Consider the following 26,724-nt stretch of genomic DNA (forward strand, 5'->3'; position numbering starts at 1 on the left):
GGTGTTTTTTTCTACCCTGTGTTCCAAATCACTGATTTGATCTTCTGCTTTACCTAACCTACTGTTTATTCCTTCCAGAGTATTATTTATTTTAGATAGTGAATTCTTTATTTCTTACTGGTCCTTTTTTTATTGTTTCTATGTCTTTTTACATACTGTTGAATATCCTTATAGTCATTATTCTAAACTGTCTATCTGATAAATTGTATACCTTTCTTTCATTTAGCTCTTCTTCTGAAGGATTCTCATGTCCTTTAATGAGGGCCTGTTTGTCTTCCCGTTTTTGCCTGCGTCTTTGTGTTTCTTTCTATGTATTAGGTAGATCTGCAAAGACTCTGTTGCAGACCTGTGTCAGACACTGCATGTGACTGGCCCTAAGCAACCTGTTTGGAGCTATCAGTGATCCACAGCTTGTGGCTCACTCTGCTTGGCCTGGGTGTATCCAGAGAGGACCAAGGTGTGCACCAAGGCTGGCTTTTATCAGCATCAGCCCTAGTGGAGGGTCACCTGTACTCTCAGAGCTCCCAGAGATCCACCTTCATTGTTAAACTTAATCACTGAGATAATCTCCAGTTGAACTCCTAAGCATTCTGGTTTAAGCTCCAGGGTGGAGCAGATTGTTTCTTTTGGGCATGGTTATTGCTTCTCCTCAGGAGGATGCATTTCAGAGAGGAGTGCCCTGCCTAAGAAAGATGGCCTTGGCATTATGGGGAATGACTCAGCACGGACTCCCTGGTGGCTGTTTCTTCAGTTCTCTCTCTAGTCTCCCAGCCCCAAGCTGTCCTTGTGCATCTCTAGTCTACTCTGTTGGAGCCCAGGGTAAGTGGCTACAAATGGAATTTTGTGCTTTGGCTCTTCAAGGGGCTCTGTGAGTCTCCAGCTGTCTTGCCCTAGCAGACAGAATGCGTGCATCTTTTCACAGCTGGATGTTATCTGGGTTCCTTTCCCAGCTCTGATGCTGGAGGTGGGGGATCCCAGCTTGAGTTTAGACCCCACACTTCTCAGGGGGAACCTCCTGGCTCCTGAAATAACCTCTGACTCTTCAGCTGCCATTCATGGGAGCCCTGCCAGACCTCTTCCTTCTTTGAGCTCCCTACAAGTCATGTTGTAGTGAAGTGTTTTTTTCTATATGTTCTTGGTTATAAGGCTTCTCTCCAGCTGTGTTCAGCTGGTTATTCAGGATGATTTCTCTACAATTTAGTCTTAATTCCAGTTTGGACCTGGGAGGAGGTTTGTGTAGCTTCCCCTTACTCCTTTGCCATCTTGGACTTCTCTGAAACTCTTTATACAGTAAACAATAACTCCCCATTCTCAACTCTTCCCACCCCATGATAACCACCATTTTACTTTCTGTCTCTATGATTTTGACTATTGTGTTTCTCATATAAGTCTCTCATACATATCTGTCTTTCTCTGACTGTTTTATCTCACTTAGCCTAATGTCCTGAAGGTTCATTCATGCTGTGGCATATGTAAGAATTCCCTTCCTTTTTAATGCTGAATAATATTCCATTGTATATGCGTACCACATTTTGTTCATCTATTCATCTGTCAGTGGGCACTTGGGTTACTTCCACTTTATAGTCAATAATTTATTGTAATTCTGCTGTGTACATGAGTATACAGATATCTTTGTGGGGGACCCTGGTTTCATTTCTTTTGGGTTTCCAAATGTGGAATTGCTGGGTCATATGGTAATTCTACCTTTAATTTATTGAGGATCTGTCATACCATTTTCTACAGTGCTGTACCATTTTACATTCCCAATAATATTGTACAAAGTTTCCAATTTCTCCACATCCTCATCAATACATATTTTCTATTTTTTGGAGTTTTTTAATTGTAGCCATCTGAATGAGTGTTTCTTTGGGAAAATATTTATTCACATCCCAGATCCAATTTTAATCAGATTGTTTTTTGGCTAGGATTTCCAGTACTGTGTTGAATAAGAGTGGTGAAAGTGGACATGCCCATCTTATTCTTGATCTTGAGGAAAACGCTTTTAGTTTTTGCCTATTCAGTACAATGTTGGCTTAGGTTTTTCGTATATGACTTTTATTAAGTTAAAGTATGTTCTTCCTGTTCCCACTTTGCTGAGAGTTTTTATCATAAACTTGTGCTGGATTTTATTGAATACAGCTTTTTTTGCATTTATTGATATGGTCATGTGATTTTTATCCTTCATTTTGTTTGTGAGGTATCCTATTTATTGATTTACAAATATTGTACCAACCTTGCACCCCCAGGATAAATCCTACTTGATCATGGTGTATGATCTTTTTTAAAAAAAATTATTTTCAGAGAGAAGGGAAGGAAGTGAGAAAGAAAGGGACAGAAACATCAATGTGCGGTTGCCTCATGTGTGCCCCTCACCAGGGACCTGGCCCACAACTGAGGCATGTGCCATGACCAGGAATTGAACTAGCAACCCTTTGGTTTGCAGGCCAGCATTCAATCTACTGACTATCACCAGCCAGCGCTGATCTTTTTAATGTATTGCTGTATCCGGTTTGCTTATATTTTGTTGAGGATTTAGTATCTCTGTTCATCAGGGATATCGGCCTATACTTTTCTTTCTTTGTAGTGTCTTTATCTGGTTTTGAAATTAAGATAATATTGGCCTCATAAAAGAGCTTGGGATATATTGGAATAGTTTGAGAAGGATAGGTGTTAGTTCTTCTCTGAATGTCTGGTAAATTTCACATGTGAAGCCACCTGGTCTAAGACTTTTGTTTGCTGGGAATTTTTTTATTACTACTTCAATTCATTAGTTTTTATTGGTCTATTCAGATTTTCTGCTTTTTCCTGATTCAGGAAGATTGTATGTTTCTCAAAATTTATCTATTTCTTCCAGGTTGTCCAACTTCTTGTCACATAGTTATTCATACTATTTTCTTACAATCCTTTGTATTTCTGTGATATCAGTTGTTAGGTCTCTTTCATTTCTGATTTTATTTACTTGATTCCTCTCTCGATCAGTCTCGTTAAAAGTTCTTCGATTTTTTAAAAACATTTTATAATAACAGCTCCTGGGTTCATTGATCTTTTGAATTTTTTTTTTTTTTTAGGTTTTAAGTCATTTATTTCTGCTCTGATCTTGATTATTTCTTTCCATCTACTCTCTCTGAGCTTTCTTTATTATTGTTTTTCTAGTTCTCTCAGCTGTAGGGTTAGATTGTTCATTTGAGATTTTTCTTGATTCTTGAGATAGGCCTGTAATGCTATGAACTTCCCTCTCAGGACTGCTTTCACGTGTCCCATATGTTTTGGGTTGTTGTGTGTTCATTTTCATTTGTTTCCAAGTAACTTTTTATTTCTTCCTTGAACTAATTGATAACCCATTCATTATTTAATAGCATGCTGTTAGTCTTCATATGTTTGAATGTTATTGAGATTTTTTAACTGAGGTTGATTTCTAGTTTCATGCCCTGGTGATATGAGAAAATGTTTGCTATGATTTCAGTTTTCTTGAATTTGTTAGAACTTTTTGTTTCTTTGAATACTTTACACTCTCCAGCCCTGGCTGCTGTGGCTCAGTGGATTGAGCACCAGCTTTCAAACCAAAAGGTTACCAGCTCTTTTTCTGTTCAAGACATGTGCATGGGTTGTGGGCCATGCCCCCAGTTTTGGGGTATGCAAGAGACAAACGATAGATGTTTCCCTCCCTCTCTTTCTTCCTTCCTTCCCCTCTCTAAAAATAAATAAATAAAATCTTTTTTTTTAAGACTTTTTGTGTTTTAACCTGTGCTCTATCTTTGACAGTGATCTATGTGCTCTTGAGAAGAACGTGTATACTGCTGCTTTGGGATGAAATGTTCTGAAATATTAATTAAATCCATTCGATCTAGTGTGTCATTTAAGGTCGCTGTTTCTTTGTTAATGTTTTTTTGTCTGAAAGATCTATCCAGTGGTGGCAGTGAAGTGTTACTGTCTCCTACTATGACTGTATTGCTGTTGAACCCTTTCTCAAAGTCCACCCTGATTTTCTTGAGTGCATATATGTTCCCAAGGGTTACATCCTCTTGTTGGATCAATTTCTTTAGTATTATGTAGTGACCTTCTTTGTCTCTTGTTATGGCCTTTATTTTGAAGTCTGTTTTGTCAGATATAAGTATTGCTACTCTCGGTTTTTCTTTTTTTGTCTTCATTTGCATTGAGTATTTTTTTCCATTTCTTCTCTTTCCACCTGTGTAAATTTTTTGTTCTGAGGTTGGTCTCCTATAGACAGCATATATATATGGATCATGTAGTGTACCCTATGACTTTTGATTGGAGCTTTTAATCCATTTACACTTAAGGTTATTATTGATAGGTACTTCTTTATTCCCATTTCTTTTATTCCTATGTTCCTCTCTCTAGCTCGTCTTATAGTAGTCACTGTAACATTACTTTTAATGCTAGTAATGAACTCCTTAAGCCTTTTTTTTTTTTTTTTGTCTAGGAAGCTCTTTATGTTCAGTTTTAAATGATAGCATTGCTGATAGAGTAGTCTTAGTTGCAGGTCCTTGCTTTTTGTTTCTTTGAATACTTCATACCAGTCCTTTCTGGCCTGAAGTGTTTCTGTTGGTAAATCACTTGACAGCTTTATGGGGGGGGGGGGGGCCTTGCAGGTAACTGGCTATTTTTCTATTGCTGCCTTTAAGATTCTCCCTTTGTCTTTAAAATTTTCCATTTGGTGTGTGGTTCTCTTTGGGTTCATCACAATTAGGACTCTCTGTGCTTCCTAAACGTGTGTAACTTTTTACTTTACCAGATTAAGGAAGTTTTCAGTCATTATTTCTTCAAACATGTTTTATATCCCTTGCTCTCTTTTCCTTCTGGTACATCTATGATAAGGATATAGTCCCAATTTCCCTTAAACTATCTTTGTTCTTTTTAAGTCTTTTTGCTTTTTGTTGCACTGATTGTGTGTTTTTTTCCTACTTTGTCTTCCAAATGGTGGATTTGATCTTCTGCTTCATCTAGCCTGATTTTAATTCCTTCTAGTGTATTCTTAATTTCAGATAATGAATTCTTCATTTATAACTGGTTCTTATTCATAGTTTCATAGTTTTTTTTTATGTCCTTTTTTATGCTGATGTAGTTCCCACTAAGTTCCTTGTTGTTCCCATAAAGTTTCTTGTGGTTCTCACTAAATTCCTTGAGCATCTTTATGACCCTCACTTTGAACCCTATATCTGATAAATTGCTAGTCTCAATTTTATTTAGCTCTTTTTCTGGGCATTCCTACTTTTCTTTCATTTGTTGGTCATTTTTTTGTCTCCTGATTTTAGCTGTCTCTTTTATGTATACTAGATAGATCTGTTTTGACTCCCAGTCTTCATGGGGTGACCTTAATTGGTAAGAGTCCTGTGGGACCCAGTGGTGTAGTCTCGAGGATTTCCTGAACTGGATGCTCTAGGAATGTCCCTTGTGTGGGTTAATTCGACTCTCCTCTTGTGACTGGGTCTTGATTGTGGTTGGCCTATTTGTTGGTGGGATCACTCCTTCAGCTGGCTGGCTGAGAGGCTCAACCCCAGCCACATGTTGCAAGCTGTTGTACAGGTGATGACAGAAAAAAAAAACACACACACACAAAACAACACCAAAAAACAAAACATAAAACAAGCAAAAATACCCTAATCACAACAGCAAAATTAACAAAAGATGGAAGAAGAGAAATAAAATAATAAAAGGAAAAAAAAGAATATGAGAAGACCAGGGGTAAGAAAAAGATTGTGATAGAAGGGAAGTAATAGAAACAATAATAATATGGAATAGAAAGAGGAAAACAGCAAAAAAGAACAAAGAAAGAGCCCTGGCTGGTGTAGCTCAGGGGATTGAGTGTGGGCTGTGAACCAAAGGGGCGCCAGTTCAATTCCCATTTAGGGAACATGCTTGGTTTTTGGTCCAGGTCCCCAGTAGGGAGCACACGAGAGGCAACCACACATTGATGTTTCTCTTCCTCTCTCCCTCTCTTTCTCCTTCCCTTCCTTGTCTCTAAAAATAAGTAAATAAAATCTTTTAAAAAAAAGAAAGAAAAAGAATAAAATGCACGAAAAGGAAGAAAATAAAGAGTAAAAGAAGGAAAGAGTAAAATGAGAGATGTGAAAGAAAAAATAGAAGCAAAAGCCAAAAAAACACTAGAAAGGCTATGAAGAAGAAAAAGTAACAAACATAATGAAAAAGAACAAAATGGAATTCATCTCAGCAGAGTTAATTGCCTGCCTGTGTGGGTCTCTCTTTGGACACTGCTCTAATATTGTCTGAAGCTGGTGTAAGCCAATGTCAGATGCTATCCATGTCCGACCTTCAGCAGCCTATTGGAAACTACCACCATTTGTGTCTGCCTCTGCTGGGCTTGGCTGCACATGGAAGAGGTCAAGGTGCCCTGCAAGGCAGGCCTTTACCAGCATAGGGCCATGATGTGGGTCAGCAAATGTCCCAAGTCACCTGCCTCTGCCTGTTGGCCTCCTGTCAGTCTTAGTCACCGAACCCCCTGATTCTGAGAGGGCTTCTGGTGGAATTGGCAGGATGGGGCCCCTGGATCTCCTGTAGGGAGGGAGGTGCTGTTCAGACTTCAGGGTACATGATAGGTATGTTCCCTTACCCCAGAGCCACACATCTGTGTCTCTCCTGGATTATTTCCCTGAACTCAGCAGGGCAGAGCCCCTAATAGGCAAGTAGGTGGGGCCTCTGGGGCCCAGAGTTTGGGTCTGTGGGAAAAGCAAGAGGGTGTTTCTTTTGGCTCTCCCATGGGAGTGAAGTGCCATTTTGGTTCCCAGGAGAGTGTAGGGGATGGCCATACCCAAAAGCCAGTCTTTGACACCTACTCAGTCTGTTTATATTGCTGTCTTCTCAGCAGAGGTTAAGATGCAGGGTAGGGGGAGGAAAAGTGCAGGGTGAGCTAGTGGAATTCCAGAGGATGAAGCAGGCAGTATCCCACAGGGTGGGGTAATTGTTTTACCCCAGGCTGATTTCCCTGGGAGGCCTTGTTCTTCTTAAGAAAAATGGCTGCTGTAATGTCAGGGGATGACCCGGCACAGGTTTCTCCCAGCAGCCATTACTCTATATCTCTTCCCAACGCCTTCCACTCCAGACTCTCCTCAGATGACTCCAGTCTGAACCTCCCTCCCTTCACCGGAGCCCAAGAAGAATGGCTTTGAACATAAAACCTATGCATTGGCCCCTTGGGAGAAATAAAAGTGCCTTTGTCTCCAGTGGGCTCTGTCTCTCCCTAACAATAGAAACCCTGCTACCTTTCACTGCTGGATGCTAAGTGTATGGCTGATCCCAACTTGACACTCTGTGCTGGTGAACCCAGTCTGGAGTCCAAGTTTCACTGTCCTCTGTAACCTCGGTCTGCATTTTATTTCCTTTTGTGCCTGATTTTACTAGCTAGAACTCCTAGAACTGTATTGAACAAGAGTTGGGAGAGAGGGCATCCTTCCTTTGTTCCATATCTTATGGGGAAATAATTTAGTGTTTTACCATTAAGTATGATATTAGCTGTAGGTTTCTTATAGATGCTCTATATAAAGTTGACAAAGATCCCTTTTATTCCTAGTTTTCTAATTTTTAAAAAATAATGACTTGGTGTTCAATTTTGTTAATTTTTTGCATCAATTAATATGCTTATTTGCTATTTCTTCTTTGGCCTGTTAATATGGTGGATTACATTGATTGAATTTTGAATATTGAATCAGACATGCATTCCTGCAGTAAATACGAAGTGATCATGTTGTGTAGTTTTTCATTAGAAAAACTATGTTGCTCTATTTTACCTGTTAACATTTGGGGGATTTTTACCTCTATACTCATGGGAGATATTGGTCTGCAGTTTTCTCTCTTTTGTACTGTCTTCATATGATTTTGGTATTAAGGTAATAGTATTAGCATTATATAATGAATTGGGAAAAAATTCACTTTTTTTCTGAAATTGTGGAATTAGTAACTTTTTAAACATTTGGTATAATTCCCTAGTGAAATAAGCTAAGCCTGGATATTTCTTTTCTTGGAGTTTGCAAATTACATATTGAATATCCTTTATAGTTAAAAGGCTTTTCAAATATCTCTTCCATGTATCTATTTCATGGATGATTTGGGCACTTTTTTATTTCAAGCTATTGGTCTATTTCATCTAAATTGTCAAATTTTTGTATGTGGAGTTTTTCCTATTGTTCCATTATTATCTTTTTGGCATCTGTGTGTCCTGTAGCAATCCGCATTTCAATGCTAATATTGGTAACATTTGTTTTCTCAATTTTTTCTGTCAGTTTTGCCAGATATTTCTTACCTTTATTGCTCTTTTCAAAGAGCCATTTATTTCCTTGTTTCATTGATTTTTCTCTATTGCTTTTGTTTTTCTTTTCATTGATTTTTATTCTTATTTTTATTTTGTTTCTTCTGCTAGTTTTGATCTTGTTTTATTTTTTTTAGTTTCTTGATGTAGGAACTTAGATTATTCACTTGAAGCTATCTTTACTGATGTAAGCTTTTATCACTATAAATTTCACTCTTAGCGCCATGTTCGTGTGTCCACATGTTTTTACATATTGCATTTTATTTGATTCAGTCTGTCTTTTTGTTTCTTTTTTTGTTGTTTTTATTTCTTTTTAAAATATATTTTATTGACTATACTATCACAGTTGTCCCATTTTCCCCCTTCACTCCCCTCTGCCCTGTGCAACCCCTCCCATGCACATTCCCCCCGTTTAGTTCATATCCATGTGTCATACTTATAAGTTCTTTGGCTTCTACATTTCCTATACTGTTCTTGCCCTCCCCCTGTCTATTCGGTACCTACCATCTATGCTACTTATTCTCTGTACTTTTTCCCCTCTCTCCTCCTCCCACTTCCCTGTTGATAACCCTCCATGTGATCTCCATTTCTGTGGTTCTGTTCCTGTTCTAGTTGATTGCTTAGTTTGTTTTTGTTTTTGTTTTAGGTGTGGTTGTTAATAATTGTGATTTTGCTGTCATTTTACTGTACATGTTTTTTATCTTCTTTTTCTTAAATAAGTCCCTTTAACATTCATATAATAAGGGCTGGGTGATGATGAACTCCTTTCACTTGACCTTATCTGGGAAGCACTTTATCAGCCCTTCCATTCTAAATGATGGATTTGCAGGATAGAGCAATCTTGGATGTAGGTCCTTGCCTTTCATGACTTGGAATACTTCTTTCCAGCCCCTTCTTGCCTGTAAAGTCTCTTTTGAGAAATCAGCTGACAGTCTGATGGGATCTCCTTTGTAGGAAACTGTCTCCTTTTCTCTTGCTGCTTCTAGGATTCTCTCCTTGTCTTTCATCTTGGGTGATGTCATTATGATGTGCCTTGGTATGTTCCTCCTTGGGTCCAACTTCTTTGGGACTCTCTGAGCTTCCTGGACTTCCTGGAAGTCTATTTCCTTTGCCAGATTGGGGATGTTCTCCTTCATTATTTGTTCAAATAACTTTTCCACTTGTTTCTCTTCCTTTTCTCCTTCTGGCACCACTATAATTCAAATGTTGGAATGTTTAGTGTGGACCTCCAAGATGTCCTGGAGGTTCCTAAGCCTCTCCTCATTTGTTTGAATTGTTGTTTCTTCATTCTTTCCTGTTTGGTTATTTCTTTCTTCCTTCTGGTCCACACTGTTGATTTGAGTCCCAGTTTCCTTCCCATCACTATTGGTTCCCTGTACATTTTCCTTCATTTCACTTAGCGTAGTCTTCACTTTTTCCTCTATTTTGCAACCACACTCAACCAATTCTGTGAGTATCCTGATTACCAATGCTTTGAACTGTGCATCTGATAGGTTGGCTACTTCTTCGTCGCTTAGTTGTATTTTTTCTGGAGCTTTGATCTATTCTTTCATTTGGGCCACTTTTTTTTTTTTGTCTTGACTCACCTGCTATGTAGTGAGGGGTGGAGCCTTAGGTATTCACCCAGGTGGGATAACCCACGTCGCTGGTTTGTGATGCTGTATGTGGGGGAGGGGTCAGAGAGGGAACAATGGTGCTTGCTCCACTCTCTGCTGGATTTCGGTAACTTCTGCTTCTCACAAGCAGATTGGGTTGTTCTGGTGCTGATTCCCAGGTGGGTGGGCTTGTGTACATTCTAGGACCCTGTGGGTCTCTCCAGTGAACTCTCCTGTGAGGCTGGGAGTTTCTTCTGGTACCTCAACCCCCACAGGTATTTTCAATCAGTGGTTTGAGGCTTTATTTCCCCACTCTGGGGCCCTGAATTGAGCAGTCTGTCCCCCTACATAGTTTTGCCTGGTTTATCTGCATGTGAATGTGGGACCACCTGGTCTGCCAGCTGCCTTGTGAATCATACCCCATCCACATTCTGCCACCTTGTTGGTTCTGCCAGCTGCTGCTTTCGAGACTAGGTCCGCCCCTCCTACCGGTCTTGATGAATGTGCCTTCTTTACCTCCTTGGTTGTCGGACTGCCATACAGTTCAATTTTCTGTCAGTTCTGGTTGCTTTTTGTTTTTAAATTGTTGTTCTTGTTTTGGTTGTGCGAAGGGGCACTGTGTATCTATCTATACCTCCATCTTGGCCGGAAGTCTCTATCTTTTTGTTTCTTAAGACTTCCCGATTGATAGATGAATTATTTGGAAATATGTTGCTTAATTTCTGTATGTTTGAGCAGTTTCCTATTATTTTTCTGTTAATTGATTCTACTTTGATTCCATTTTTATCAGAAAACCCACCCTGACCCTGACCAGTGTGGCTCAGTTCATTGAGCATCATCCCAAAAAGTGAAAGGTCAGCAGTTCAGTTCCTGGTCAGGGCACATTCTTGGGTTGCAGGCTGGTCCCTGGTTCGGGCATGTGCAAGAGGCAACCAACCAATGTTTCTCTTTCTCCCTCCCTTCCCTTCTCTCTAAAAATAAATAGGTAAAATATATTTTTTAAAGCCCACCCTGTATAATTTTATTTCCTTTAAATTTGTTGAGGTGTGTTTTATTATTTTAAGATAATGGTCTATTTAGCATATTTTATAGACATTTGAAATGTGTATTCTGCTGTTGTTGAATGGAGTATAAATATAAATTACATCTACTTGATTGATGGTATACTTGGGTTATTCTATCCTTGTTAATTTTCTGTTTAGATACACTATCAATTGTTGAGAGAAAAATGTTGAAGTCTTTGACAATAATTGTGAATTTATTTCTTTAAATTCCATCATATTTTGCATTGTCATGTATTTTCCTGCTCTGTTTGGTGTATACATACATATTAAGGATTCCTATATCTTCTCAGTGGATTGACTTTTTAAAAAAATCATTGTATAATGTTTCTCTCTGTTCCTGTTATTTTATTTGTTGTAGTTTACTTACCTGATATTAACATAGGACTTCTGCTTTCTTTTGATTAATGTTTGTATAGTATACCTTTCTCAATCTTTTTTATTTTCAAGCATCGGTACTGTTATACCTGAATTAAGTCACTAATTTGATAGAGCATAAGCATCCCTATTTCATTGCAGCATTCTTTACAATCACCAAGATTTGGAAGCAGCCCAAGTGTCCATCAGTAGATGAGTGGATAAAACAGCTATGGTACAATTACACTATAGAATACAACTCAGCCATAAGAAAGAAATAAGTTTACCTTTTTTGACAGCATGGATGCCAAATGAAATTAAGCCACTCAGAGAAAGACAAGTACCATGTTATTTTACTCATATGGAATCTAATGAACAAACTGAACTAACAAGCAAAGTTGTGACAAACTCATAGATACAGAATAAGCTAACAGCTGTCCGGGGTTGTGGGGGACATGGTTAATTGGGGAGGGGCAGAGGGATTGAGCAAAAAAGAAAGAAAAAAAAGCCTCATGGACACAACAATATGGTGACTGCTGGTGGGAGTGTATGGGGGGAAGCAGAGGAGGATATAGAGGGGATAGATGGTGATAGACGGAGACTGAACTTGGGAGCATGAACACACAGTATAGTGTACAGCTGATGTGTTGTAGAATTGTGCACCTGAAACTTGTATAATTTTGTTAACCAGTGTCACCCGAATAAATTTAAGAAAAAGGGGGAGGAAAGTTTCTTGTAAATTGCATATACATAGGTCACAATTTTTCATCCACTGTACCAATCTCTGTTTTTTTGGAATATTTAGACTATTTGCATTTAATGTAATTATTGATATGGTATGGCTTAAGTCTTCCATTTTAATTTTTGTTTTCTCTTTGTTCTCTTTTTCAGTTTTCTGTTTTCTTTTTTGATTTCCTGTGGATTATTTGAATATCTTTTTATAATATCATTTGGATTTATTTATAGGATTTTTTAAATTATTTCACTTTGTGTAGCTTTTTTAGTTGGGTGCTCTATGTATTATGTTATTTATACATAATTTATACAATCTACTGATGTCAAGAATTTACTGTCTCAGGTGATGTGTAGATATATTTCCTCCCTTTACATTTATTTACCTTTACCACTTATAATTGTTCTAAGTATTTTCTTTACATACATTGAATGTTGTCATTTTAATCTAGCTGCTATAACTTAGAAAACTGAAAAGAAGGAAAATCTTTTGTGTTTACCCATATTTTTACTCTTAGTTTTTTCTTCCTTCCTGTTATTAAAAAAAATTTCTCTTCTTGATTTCCTTTCTGTTTCGGAAATTTCTTCAGCCATTATTATTATTATACATGTCTGAAGATAACAGATTTTCTTTGTTTTCCTTCATCTACATGTCTTGGTTTTCTCTTTATTCTCACTGGATATAGAATTTTGAATTGACAGTTTTTAACTTTCAGTGTTTCAATGTGCCACTTCATCTGGGCTACATGATTTTTAATGCAAAATCTATTGTCATTTGAATTGTTTTTTGTCTACAGGAAAGATCACATTCCTCTCTTGCTACTTCTAAGGTATTTCTCAAAAGTTTATTATAGTGATCTATGTATAGATTTCTTTGCATTTTCTTGTTTGAGGTTCATCAGGCTTTTTGAATTTGTAGGTTTATGTCTTTTCCAGCTTTGGCAAACTTTCAGGTATTATTTCTTTAAATAATCATTTAGTCCTGCCAGGAATTTTGTAACATAAACATTAGATCTTTTGTTATACTCCCAAAAGTCCCCATGGTTCTGATCACCTATTATTTAAAATCCGTTTTCTACTCTTCAGATTGGACAATTTCTATTATTCTACCATGAAATTCACTGATTCTTTTCTCTCTCTGCTCCATTTTTCTGCTGAGTGCCCATTCATTATTTTTAACACCAATTACTATATTGGATTGGCCAAAAATTTGTTATTTCCATAAAATAGAAGCCAGAGTTTTCATTTTCACCAGTAACTTTATTGATTTGACTATTTTGAGTATGTCAGCTGCCTCCCATGTGGAATAACATTGATTGTTCTCAATGTCTCAATTTGATCACTATCAACTTCAACTGGTATACCCGACCATGGAGCATCATCCAGTGAAAAATCTCCAGTGCAACGCTTTACAAACCACTTTTGATCAGTCCTGGCACCTTCTCCACACACTGTTAAATCTTTTTTTTTTTTATTTTTGCTTTTCAGTTGCATTTTTACCTTTCTTGAAATAATAAAGCATAATATACCAAAAATGTTATATATGTTCTTCCATCTCCAATATTGAAATGGCTACATAGAAATTCACCAATTTTGCTAAGTTTTTTTTTAATTCATGCTAAAATGACAGCTGTCACAATACAGTCTAACAAAATTGTTTCCAATGAAGTAAAGACAGTTAAGCGCCACTAGAACTATCTTACAAAAACAAAACAAAACAACAAATGAACTTCTTGGCCAACCCAATATTTTTCTGTTCTTATATTTCTACTTGTTTCTTCTATATGTCTTTATTTTTCTGTTGTTTTTGCTATTGATGTTTTATTTAAGGATGTTTATTTTGCTTGTTAAAACATTTATTTTTTTTTCTTATTGATTCTAGAGAGAGGGAAAGGGAGGGAGAAAGAGTGGGAGAGAAACATTGCTATGAGAGAGGATTGGTTGTCTCTTGCATGTGCTCTGACTGAGGCTGAATCTGTAACCCAGGCGTGTGTCCTGACAAGGGATCAAACTGGCAACCTTTAGTTTTGCAAGACGACACCCAACCAACTGAGCTATACCAGCCAGGATGTCAAAACATTTTTATATGGCTTCTTTAAAATCCTAGTCAATCATTTGGGTATCTATTTCATGTTGTTGGCATCTGTTGATTATCTTTTCATTCAAATTGAGATATTCTTGGTTCTTGGTATGGTGAGTACTTTTTATTAAAACTTGTACATTTAAGTTATTATAAGACTCTGGATCTTATTTAAGTCTTTTATTTTACCTGATGTACTCTGACAAAGCTCTAGTAGTGAAAGGGCAGGGTTGCTGCCCTATTATGGTCAGGTAGTGATGGAAATCCAGGTTCCATCATGGCCTGTATTACAGCTGAGGGAGAGGGCTGTTGTGAGTAATCTCAGGGTTGGGTAGGTGTGGGTGTTCCTGCTTGCCAGTAGACCTCCACTGATAACACCCTGGCTGGGATAGGCAAGAATTCTTACTTTCTGCTCCCTACCTGGCCTCTGCTGACATTGTAGGGGGATGCCTCATATTGCTGGGAAGTTGCAAAAGCCTTGAGTGTTCTCTCTGCCCCATCTGAAACCATCCTGGTAGGACAGAGTAGTGACAATCATTACCTGGATGGATGTGGAAATCCAGGCTACCCACTTGCTCTCTACCAACTCTTCAGAGAAAGGGGATCCTGATTACCTCTCAACAGAGGTGAAAGTCTGGCTTCCTACACAGCCTTCCCCCATGTCAGCTTGGTGGGGAGACTGGGGTGCCTCATTACAGCCTCAGAATGGCAGAAGTCTAGGCTTCCCATTAGGATTCCTGACATGAAAAAGTGTTTTGTCAGTTTTTTCTGTTCTGTTTGCCCAAAGTAGATGGGTTACTATCTAAAAGTTTTGTTTTGCTATACTGTTGCTTTTCTGGTCATCTGGCTAGAGAAACCTTCTTTGTGTTTTGTTTTGTTTTGTTTTGTTTTGTTTTTGGGGGGATGGCGGTCCAGGATATGTGAAGCCAAGGGAAAAGTCACCACTTTTGTAGTTCATTGGGTCCTGTCATACCTAGATGGTCTGTCTTCTGTCCAACATGCAGAATCATGTTATATTTATTTCATATAAAAATTTAGGAGTTTTAGTTTTTCTTTGTGGGATGACTATGGAAAAATACTTCTCTACTTTTCCAGAAGCAGAAGTTTTGTATTACTTGTTTAAAGTGATTTTTAAAGCACTGATTTAAAAAGACATCAGACACTTGTAATAGCGATGAAACCCTCTGGAAGTAAATAAAAATAACCAGATTTATTTACTCCATTTTTGTAACTGATTCTCTATAAGCAGCCAAAATTAGTGCTCTTGAGATGGTTTATTTATGTGTGATGTCTCTCAGCAGTAATTTGCTCAAAATAAAAAAAAAATTGAGAGAAGTTGAGTAATGTGTCAGGACTCAACTTTTATGGCTTCTTCCTTGTTTATAAAAAAATTTTCAAAAACAAAAACCTGGCTCTTTTTTGGGCTTATATGGTACTTGGGTGATACTGTATGCTAATTTTAATGCCTTTATAGTAGACTCACATGTTATTTAAATTACTAATTTCCTGTTATGGTGTCAGGGACTGTTTGTTTTCTTTTTTTTAAATCAGCAACTCAAAAGCCTGCAAGTATTGACCCAACATAAAATAAAATACAGTAATAGATTTAACATAATTTCTAGTTAAGGTAAACTTTTTTTAACTAGAACTGTTTTCCACTGCACTGTACTCCTAATGTACATTATTTTTGGTCATTTTATTCTTTGGGGCTGCTTATCCCCTTGTCAGTTTATAAGATTTCTTTACATAGTCTCTTTATCAGTCTTCTGTTTGTAGTTTGATTTATAAAAGTTCTTTCCAAATCTATTATTTCTCTTGTTGATTTTTTATTCTATCTCTTATCTTTCTGATAGATCTGGAGTTTCAGTCCTAATTAAGATTTCCTCTTTCTTTAAATAGTACAGATAGTGTTTTAGATATTTTTATTGCAAGATTTTTATTGTTTTGGTTTTAAGTCGACTCTCTTGTCCACCTGGGATTTATTTTTGCCTATGGTATAAGACTGTGTCCAGTTTTCTTTCAGATGGATAGTCAGTTTTGCCACCCATCATTTATTAAATCCTTTTCCCACCAAATTTAAATATTTATAGATTCTTTGTTCTCTTCCAGGATTTTGACCATTCCTATGTCAGTATATTAATTTTATTAAATTATGGTACATGCAAACACATACATACTCAAGATGGTAAAGATACAGTTATAAAGGTGGGTGAGTCTGGCAGTAGCAGTTCAGAATGGAGTTGCTTCTCAATGTTGACTCTCTAATCAAAATGGGATTTAATGAAGAGGCCAGTTGCTAACTATCTATTGGTAACTACCTCTGATTCTACCAGATAAGTTTTGCCTTGTAAACTATTGAAAAGATGAATGTATACCATTTTTTAAGAGTCAGTTTTGTGCCAGGTATTATGTTAGGGGATATATAATTTTTCTCACATCAACTTTATTTGGTTTGATTTATCTTATACAGATGAGAAAGTGACCCTTATTCAGAGGGTGAAGTTACTTGCCCAATATTATGTAGCTGTAAGGTGGTAAAGGTAGGATTAAAACACTAATGACCAGGCTCTTTCAGTTGTGCCAAAATGAAATGTTCATGTGAAGTACTTTTTCCCCAATTTAAAAAAAAATTATTTTTCAATTACGGTTTGCATTTAATGTTATTTTGTATTAGTTTCAGGTGTACAGCATAGCAGTTGGATAATCGTATACTTCACAAAGTGTTCCCTCAATCTGCCACGTCTCCACCTGGCACTACACACAGTTATTACAGTATTGTTGACCATATTCCCTATGCTTTACTTGACATCCCCATTGTTAACTACCAATTAGTACTTCTTAATCCCTTTACTTGCTTCACCTAGCCCCTCCATACCACTCCTGTCTGGCATCCATCAGTCTGTTCTCTGTGTCTGTGAGTCTGTTTCTATTTTATTCTTTAGCTTCCACATGTAAGTGAAATCATATGGAAAGTACTTTGAAAACTAAAGATGTATAGAAATTAATATGGTGGTTATAGCATAATAATCTCATCATTAGCATCTGAGTCTTATTTTAAAACAATGCAGTACACACTAATACTTGCAGTTAAATATTTTGATAAAAATGATATTTATATATTCTTTCAAGATCCATTCTGAATAAAATGTTAGAAATTCTTTTTATTCTTTTATTGTTTTTTTTTAACTTTTTTTTAGAACAGAAGAAAATTAAAGTAAAAAAAACAAAACCTGAATTTCCTGTGTATATGCCTTTAGAAAGTGCATATATTCAATCATATGATCATGGAACTTCTATAGAAGAAATTGAGGAACAAATGGATGATTGGCTGGAAAACAGGAACCGAACACAGAAAAAACAGGTAAATAAACTTCTGAAAATTTGTTTTGAGTGAAATACATACATAAAAGAATATAAAATATAGATATACAGCTGTATAGCTCAGTGAGCTCAGTGATCTATCACAAGAAAACCAAGGTAACCATTCCCCAAATCAAGAAATAGAACATTGCTCTTATTCATGGTGGCCCAGTCATGGAAACAACCAAAGTGACCTTCACTAGAGGATTGAATGAAGAAGACATGGTATATGTATGCAATGAAATAGTACTCGGCCATAAGAAAAGATGAAATACTGCCATTTGCAAAAGCATGAATGGATCTTGAGAACATCATGTTAAGTGAAATAAGTTAGAAAAAGTCAAGTACCGTGTGATTTCACTAATATGTGGGATATAAAACTGAAAGCAACAAATAAACAAGACATGTTTTCAAGGTTCATTTTGTAATATTTAACAGTACTTCATTTCTTCTTATTGCTGAATAATATTCCATTGTATGGATATATAGCATACTGTTTATTCATCAAATAATGGAAATTTGGTTTGATTCTGCTTTGGAGCTGGGATAAATCATGATAGGAACATTCAAACACAAGGCTTTGGGCAGACATATGTTTTGTGATTTCTCTAGGAATTATAATTAACATCTTAATTTATAACTCTAATTAGGATTAATGCCAATTTACTTTCAATAGTATGCAAAAACTTTTCCACATATAATCTGTTATTGTCATGCCTTAAATCTTTATCTATTTTGTGCCTATCAACCTAGGTTTATAATTATTGCAACATGCAATTGTCTTTTAATGACATTAAAAAGAAAAGGAATTACAAACAAAATATACCTTTATGCTAACTAACTTTTATATTTATCTGTGTAGTTACATTTCCTAGTGTTTATTTCTTCATGTGCTGTTGGGTTGCCATCTAATGTCCCTTTATTTCATTTTGAAAGACTCCCTTTAGCACTTGTAGGACAGATTGCTAGTTACAAATTCACTTTTTGTTTTTCTGGAAAGTCTTTGATTTTTCCTTTATTTTTAAAGGATCATTTTGCCAAATAATTTTTGTTTGACAGTTTGGGTTTTGTTTTGTTTTGTTTTTTGTTTGTTTCTTTCAGTACTTTGAATATGTCATCCACGATCTTCTGGCCTCCATTGTTTTATATTAGAAATAAGATGTTATCCCTGACCACTGTGGCTCACTTGGTTGAGCATAGTCCCACAAAGAGAAAGGTCACTGGTTTGATTCTCGGTCAGGGCACGTATCTGGGTTGCAGACCCAGTCCCTAGTAGGGGCACATGTGAGAGGCAGGCAATTGATGTTATACTCACACATCAATGTTTCTCTCCCTTTTTCACTACCTTCTTCTCTCTCCACAAATAAATAAAATCTTTTTTAAAAAAGATTAATCTTTTAAAAAAAGATTAAGGTGTTAATCTTATTAGGATCCCCTGTAAATGATGAGTTATTTCCCTTCTGCTTTTATCAAAATTCTCTCTTCGTCTTTAGCTCTTGTCAATTTGATTGTGATGTATATAGGTGTTGATATCTTTGAGTTTATCTTTTTGGAGGTTATTAACCATCACATTTTAAAAGTTTTTTACCATTCTTCAAATATATATTATCTGTCTCTTTCTCCTACCACCATCTCGCATTCTATTCCTTTCCCCCTTTCTATCACTTGGTATCCCACAGGCCTTTGAGGCTTTGTTTATTTTTCTTCATTTTTTTGTTTCTCCTACCAGACCATCTTAATTATTGGGGCTACCTTTGTGTTTGCTGATTCTTTTTTGCCATTTCAAATATGCTGTTGAACCCCTATAGTGAATTGTTCATTTGTTACTGCACTTTCAACCTCATCATTTCTATTTTGCTCTTTTAACAATTTTTATCCATTTAATGATATCACTTAGGTGACTTCATTGTTCTCATAACTTCCTTCAGTTCTTTAAACATGATTTCCTTTATCTTGTTGAATGTATTTTAAATAGCTAATTTAAAGCTTTTGTCTAGAAAGCCTATTGCCTGGTTTTCTTCAGGCACAGTTTCTGTTTATTCTTTTCTTTGAGCCATAATATGAGATCTGCTCAGAAAGTATCCAGCCATGTGATAGAAAAAATGAAGACATTTATTGAGAAAGATACAAGAAACATTGTACATAGACAATGATACCTCAGTCCCCTTCAAAGGAGGCACCTTGGGACCTCACACAGTTTTCCCAGTTGTCATAAACTGCCTTGTTGTATATTCCTGAATCTCATCAGTGGTCTGAAATCTCTTCCCTTTCAAAGGTGACTTTAGTTTTGGGAAAAGCCAGAAGTCACAGGGCACCAAATCTGGGCTGTAATGGGGCTCAGTCACCTGGGTGATTTGATGTTTCACAAAAAAAACTCTGTCCAAGAGATGATGCATGAGTGGGTACGTTGTCATGATGAAGCTGCAGATCACCAGTTGCCCATTGCTGCAGCCTTCTGAATCATCCAAATAGTTTCCATGGAGGAATGTTTAAGCTTTATGCAAGATTTGATACAGATTTGTCACTCTGCTCTGTCAGTCATTTTGAATGTGATATCCACACAGTACACATGCTCAATCATGTGTACCGTCTCCACTGACTAGTACAGTGAAGTCATCATTGTTCACACATGCATATTCCAATCCACTCTCCTTGGCTGCCAGGTTACATTGATGTCATGCAAACCGTTCTCATTGTATTAACAATGGTGGACTTTCAGACATGCTTTGGTATAGTGTTTGGTTTCAGTCTTTATCATTGTAGAAGACTGGATTTGTGACTATTATAAATTGATAACTATAGATATCAGGTTCTCTTCCCTTTCCAGGATTTGTTGTTATGTTGGGCTTATTGTAGTTGTGTGTTTAGTGACTTTTCTGAACTAACTGTATAAACTCCCCTTTTTGTCCTGTGTGGCCATTGAAGTCTCTTCTGTTAGCTTAGCAATCAGCTAACAATTGGACAGAGATTTCCTGAAATCTGTGGAGCCGATAACCCTTCCAGCTTTTGCCATGGGCCCATACTCAGGCAGGCAGTTTACAACTCTGCCTTAGCATTTACTTTCTACTTCCAAAGAGCCTCAGTGTCATCAGTAGATGAGAATTTAGGTCCTTCTCAGGTCTCTTCTAAGCATGCTCACAGCCTTGAGCTTGAACATGACCTAGATTCTCAAGATTGTCAGAGCATCTCACTCCTCAGCCTTTTTTCCCAAGCTTAATCTGTTGTTTGCCCCTGGCAGCAGTGGCTAAGATATTAGCCAGTGAAAGTTTCCAGTGAATCCCTCCCAAGAAAGCAGCTTTTAGCATTAAGCTAGTTGAGTTAAGCAAAATAAAGACGCACCTTTTGAACTGCCAGACAGGTTACTGCCAGAAACTGCCAGACAGGTTAGAATATATCATTGAAATTCTTTGCAAATCAGTTCATTCTTTTCTCTTCAGTATTAAGAATACAGCTGTTCTTTTTATAAGTAGTGGTGATCTGTGGAACAAGGAATAGGATGGGGGTAAGTTCAAGTACCACAAAGGTTGCTGTTCTTATGAAGATTCAGTTCTTTTTCTTGAATACATGTCCCCATGGTATGGTAAACCTCTGGTTAATTTACAGACTTCTGAAAAAGTTCTGATTTTGCTCATTTTATTTTTTAGTTCTTTTATGGAAAGGTGGAATTTGGAGTTTCTTACTCTCCCATTTTCATTGACATTACTCCAGTTTTTTTTAAATCAAATTAAGTTCTTTTCTCAGAATTGCTAATAATTTGTATTTATTTAAAATATTGTCAAATATTATCAAATACTTTTTTCTATATCAATTAAGATGATTGTAAAAAAGATGATTGTATGCTTTCTCACCTTTATTTCCTTAATGAGGTGAATTACATTTATTTTTTTTCTAATAATAAACTACCTTGCTTTCCTGGAATAAATCCATTTTATTTTATTTGCTAATATTTTGATTAGGATATTTGCTTTTATCTTTATGAGAGAAATTGGCCTGTGATTTTCTTTCCATGTAATGTATTTGTCAGGATTGGTATCAGTCACATGCTGGACTTATAAAATATGGATTGCTTCTTTTTTTAACTTTTTATTTTGAAATAATGTTAGATTTCATGGTAAGTTCCAAAGACAACACAGAGAAGTCTTATGTACTTCTCACCCAAGTTCCCAAATAGTTATATCTTATGTCCCTACGATTCAATTTCAAACCCAAGAGGTTGACATTAGTACAATGGCTGTGTGTAGTTGGATGCCATGTTATCACGTGCAGATTTATGTCACAGCCACTGCAATTAGAACTATTCAAGATACAGAACACAGGTATATCACTCATATTTATCTTCACACACACCCCTTTCCTATAATCCTTTAACCTCTGACCACTACTAAGTTATTCTATCTCTATAATTTTGTCATTTTGAGAATGTTATATGAATGGAATTATTCATTATGTGACCTCATGAGATTGAATTATTTTATATCTTTTATTTTTTAATTGAGGTATAATAGACATATAGGATTATATTGTATTAGTCTCATGATAATAATAATAACATAATAATTCAATATTTGTATATGTTGAGAAATGATCACAACAATAAGTCTAATTGACATCTGTCACCATCCACAGTTATAAAAATTTGTATGTTGTAAGACCCTTTAAGATTTACTCTGCTAGGAACTTTCAACTATGCCATACAGTACTATTAACTATAGTCACCAATGTGTACATTATATCCCTATGGGTTGTGTATTTTGTAACTGGAAATTGGTACATTTTGACCCCCAACAGTCATTTCACGCACCCTCATACCCCACCTCTGATTAGCCACAATATGTTTGCTTTATCTTTAAGTTTAGGCTTTTTTTGTTTTTGTATTTTTAGATTCCACTAAAAAAGTGCTTTATCTTTAAGTTTAGGCTTTTTTTGTTTTTGTATTTTTAGATTCCACTAAAAAAGTGAGGTATTATATAAGATCATATAGTATCTGTCTTCCTCTGTTTAACTTACTTTACTTCATATAATACCCATCAGGACCAACCATGTAATGGCAAATGATAAGATTTGCTTTTTTATGCCTAAGTAATATTCCATTGTTTAGATATAGCACAATTTCTTTATCCATTCATCCATCTATGTACATTTAGATTGTTTCCATACCTTAACTAGTATAAATAATGCTGCAGTGAACATGGAGGTGCATATATCCTTTCCAAGTTGTATTTTTGTTTTCTTTGAATAGATAACTGGAAATGGGATTGATCTGTGATCATCTCATATGAGAGTTCTGTTTTTTATTAGAGGGACGTCCATACTGTTTTCCACAAGGCTGCACCAGTTTACAATCCCACCAACAGTATGTGAGGATTCCCTTTCTCCACATCCTTGTTGACACCACTTTGTTGATTTGTTGATGGTAGCCATTTTGACAGGTGTGAGGTGATATCTCACTGTGTTTTCAACATGCATTTTCTTTATGATTAGAAATATTGAGCATTCTTTTATTCGTCTGTTGGTAAATGTCTATTTGAGGCCTGTTCCGATTTTTTAATCAGGTTATGTTTTTGGTGTTAAGTGTTGTGAGTTTGTAATATATTTTTAATATTAACCCTTATTTATTTGCTGTATCATTGGTGAATATCTTCCCGCATGCAGTAGATTGTCTTTTTGTTTTGTTGATGGTTTTCTTTGCTGTACAAAATTTTTTTTATCTCAGTATAGTCCCATTGGTTTATTTTTAATTTGTTTCCCTTGCCCAGGAAGGTATATCCAAGAAAAAAAAAAAAAGAGGTGTGGGTTTATTTCTGGGCTGTCTGTTTCATTGATCTATGTATCTGTTTAGACACCAGTACCATCCTGTTTTGATTACAATAGCCTTGCAGTATAGTTTGATATCAGGTAGCATGATACCTCCAACTTTGTTTTCTTTCTCAAAATTACTTTGGCTATTAGAGGTCTTTTGTGGGTTTTTACATTAATTTTAGGGTTATTTGTTTATTGGTATTTTCATAGGTATTGCATTGAATCTGTAGATTGTTTTGGGTAGTATGGACATTTTAACAATGTAATTCTTCTTATCTGTGAATAAAGTATATCCCTTCATTTATTTGTATCTTCAATGCTTTTCTTCAATGTCGTACACCTTTCTGAGCAGAGGTCTTTTACTTCCTTCTTTAATTTTTTTCCCTAGGTATTTTGTATACAATTCACAAATGGGATTGTTTCCTTATTTCTCTTCAAAAATCACAAAGAAAATTAAATTTTAACTTAATTATGTAAAAAATATTTAAATTTAAATTTTCTACATATCTTCTGTTATTGACTTCTGTTTATATATAGTTTTGTGGGGTTTTTTTCTTAAGTTTACAGTTTTGGAGAATTTGGGTGAGCATTTAATTAACTTTATTTATTATTACTGACAGTTTTGGTTTTAAATTTATCAACTTAGCATTTGCTTTCTATTTGTCCTTCATGGTTCTTTTTTCTTCTCTTTCCACTCTTACTTTTTTTGAATTGATTAACTTTTATTTATTTTTATTTTTAGTATATTTTATTGATTATGCTATTACAGTTGTCCCAATTTTTTTCTCCCATTTATCCCCCCTCCACTCTAATCTACCACACCCTCCAGCATCCCTCTCCCCACTTAGTTAATGTCCATAGGTTGTACATATAAGTTCTTTGGCTTCTCTATTTCCTAGACTATTCATAACCCCCCCACCATCTATTTTATGCCTAACAATTATGCCTTTTATTTCCTGTACCTTTTCTTCCATTCTCCCCCTCCCCTCTGATAACCCTCCATGTGATCTCCATTTCTGTGAATCTGTTCCTGTTCTAGTTCTTTGCTTAGTTTTTGTTACTGTTTTTTAAGTTCAGTTGTATTGATAGTTTTGAGTTTGTTGTCATTTCACTGTTCATAGTTTTCAATCTTCTTCTATTTCTTAGATAAGTCTCTTTAACTTTTCATATAATAAATGCTTGGTAATGATGAATTTTTTTAACCTGACTTTATATGGGAAGCACTTTTATCTACCCTTCCATTCTAAATGGTAGCTTTGTTGGATAGAGTAATCTTGGATGTAGGTCCTTACCTTTCATTACCTCAAATACTTCTTTCCAGCCCCTTCTTGCCTACAAAGTTTCTTCTGAGAGATCAGCTACTAGTCTTATGGAGAGAGAGTTACCTTTGTAGGCTATACAAAGTGAAATAAAGCAAAATTCTAGGTAACTCTCTCATTTTCTCTTGCTGCTTTTAATATTCTCTCCTTATCTTTAATCTCGGGTGACTTAATTATGATGTATCTTGGTGTGTTCCTTGAGGCCAATTTCTTTGGGATTCTGAGCTTCCTGGACTTCCTGGAATTCTATTTCTTTTGCCAAATTGGAGAAGTTTTCCTTCATTATTTGTCCAAATAAGTTTTCAATACCTTGTCCTTGCTCTTCTTCTGCCATCCCAATCATTCTGATGTTGGATCACTTAAAGTTGTTCCTGAGGTTCCTAAGCCTCTCCGTATTTTTTTTTTTTTTTTGCATTCTTGATTCTTTATTCTGTTCTGGTTGAATGTTTATTTCTTCCTTCTGTTCCAAGTTGTTGATTTGAGTCCCAATTTCCTTCCCTTTATTGTTGGTCCCTGTATATTTTGCTTTATTTCACTTTGTATAGCTTTCATTCCTTCATTTTGTGACTGAACTCAATCAATTCTGTGAGCATCCCGTTTACCAGTGTTTTGAACTCTGTGTCAGATAGATTGTCTATCTCCTTGTCACTTTGTTCTTTTTTTGGACTTATGACCTGTTCTTCCCTTTAGGCCATATTTCTTTGTACCAGTGCACCTATTACGTTGTAAGAAGTGGAACCTTAGGTATTCCCCAGGGCAGGGAACCCACTTCTTTGTGTTGCAGCTCTGTATGTTGTTGAGTGGTCAGTGAGGAAACAATGTCGCTTGCTCGGCTCTCTCCCTGTTGAGAGAGCTTATTAATGGAAGGGGTCATGGAGATCAAATACTCAACTCTTAAGGTCAGGAGACCTGAGTTCTAGTTTTAGCATCACTACTAAATATATGATCTAGGCTTCAGGATTTTTTTAATTATTTAACTCACACAAAAAGTGAAATTACATGTTTTTTGTACCTTAGAGATAAAAGTCTGTATGTTAAAACATTCCATAAACTGAGAAATCCTAAAATAAAGTAGAATTCTAGTCTTATTCTAACCCGCTTTGGGAACTTCCTGTCATTTTCAAAGTTTTCATCTACATTTAAATTTTTTAGTTCTTTTGTAAGTAGACACCAAATGAAGATAACTATATGTCCCAGTTAACCTTGATGCTGTTACTATTAAGAAGTTGATTCTTTCTTCAAGAGCTTATCTAGTATTCTCCCTAACTAGTTTTTGTTTGTCCAGTATATATTTGTAAAGATTTTAAGTACTATGTGTGTAACCTCTCATAAACTATTGCTATGAAATGATATAATGGAGAGATGAGCTTTTAGGAAATGGTGCCCTAGGCTTATGACATGGTGGTAAATGATCATAAATAGAGTATATAGCTCATATGGATAAATTGCATAAGGAAAATATCATGGTTGAAAGCTAGTTTTTTATTTTACTGATATTTCCATGTCAAACAGGGGAAATAGAAATTTTTATCATCATCATCATTTTTAACATCTTCTGAGTGTCAGATATTGTCTTATGTGCTATATACATCAGGTAGCTTACTTAACCTTCACAAGAACCCTAAGTTAATAACATTTTCTTCATTTTACAAAGGATGTTTGATTATCAGCATTTGTAATATATTTAGTTAAATCATATGTAGCTGCCATTTTTTAGGGCAAAAACATTCAAATGTTAGAAATTTAACATAGTTCAACCAGTGTAAGTAAATTAGACGTTAATCCACCAATGGGATTTCTTAACCTCCTTAAATTGTTGGAATGGTCAAACCCAAATAATTTCTCCCAGAATTTTCCAGGACTTTTATTAGTGACAGTGTTTACAGCACATTTTAGCAATAAATAGAGGATGACAAATATACAAATAGTAGAAATATTAGATGAAAAGTGAAAATAAAAGTTATTTATGATTATTTTATAATTGCCTGACATAAGGTGGTGATAGTCTCTTTTTTTCAATTTCTGAAACAACACAGTTATATGTTTTAAATCTAATAAGCTGGATCAAATAAATTGTTTGTAAAAATAGTGATTCAGATACATGATTGGTGAAAGTAGGGTTTTAATGACTTGTTGGGTA

The 26,724-nt window shown here is 35.8% G+C and overlaps 1 protein-coding gene across 1 annotated transcript in view; it reads left to right on the forward strand.

Annotated features, from left to right (window-relative positions):
• Nucleotides 1–26,724, forward strand: part of DNAJC1 (DnaJ heat shock protein family (Hsp40) member C1) — a 221,766-nt gene that overhangs the window by 122,708 nt on the left and 72,334 nt on the right. The window contains exon 8 of the mRNA XM_045858177.1: nucleotides 17,304–17,467. Coding sequence (XP_045714133.1) covers nucleotides 17,304–17,467 — 164 coding nt within the window. The remainder of the gene's footprint in view (nucleotides 1–17,303; nucleotides 17,468–26,724) is intronic.

The sequence above is a fragment of the Phyllostomus hastatus genome, unplaced genomic scaffold (genome assembly GCF_019186645.2).
Source record: "Phyllostomus hastatus isolate PE091 unplaced genomic scaffold, TTU_PhHast_1.1 phas_scaffold_1674, whole genome shotgun sequence".
NCBI lineage: Eukaryota > Metazoa > Chordata > Mammalia > Chiroptera > Phyllostomidae > Phyllostomus > Phyllostomus hastatus.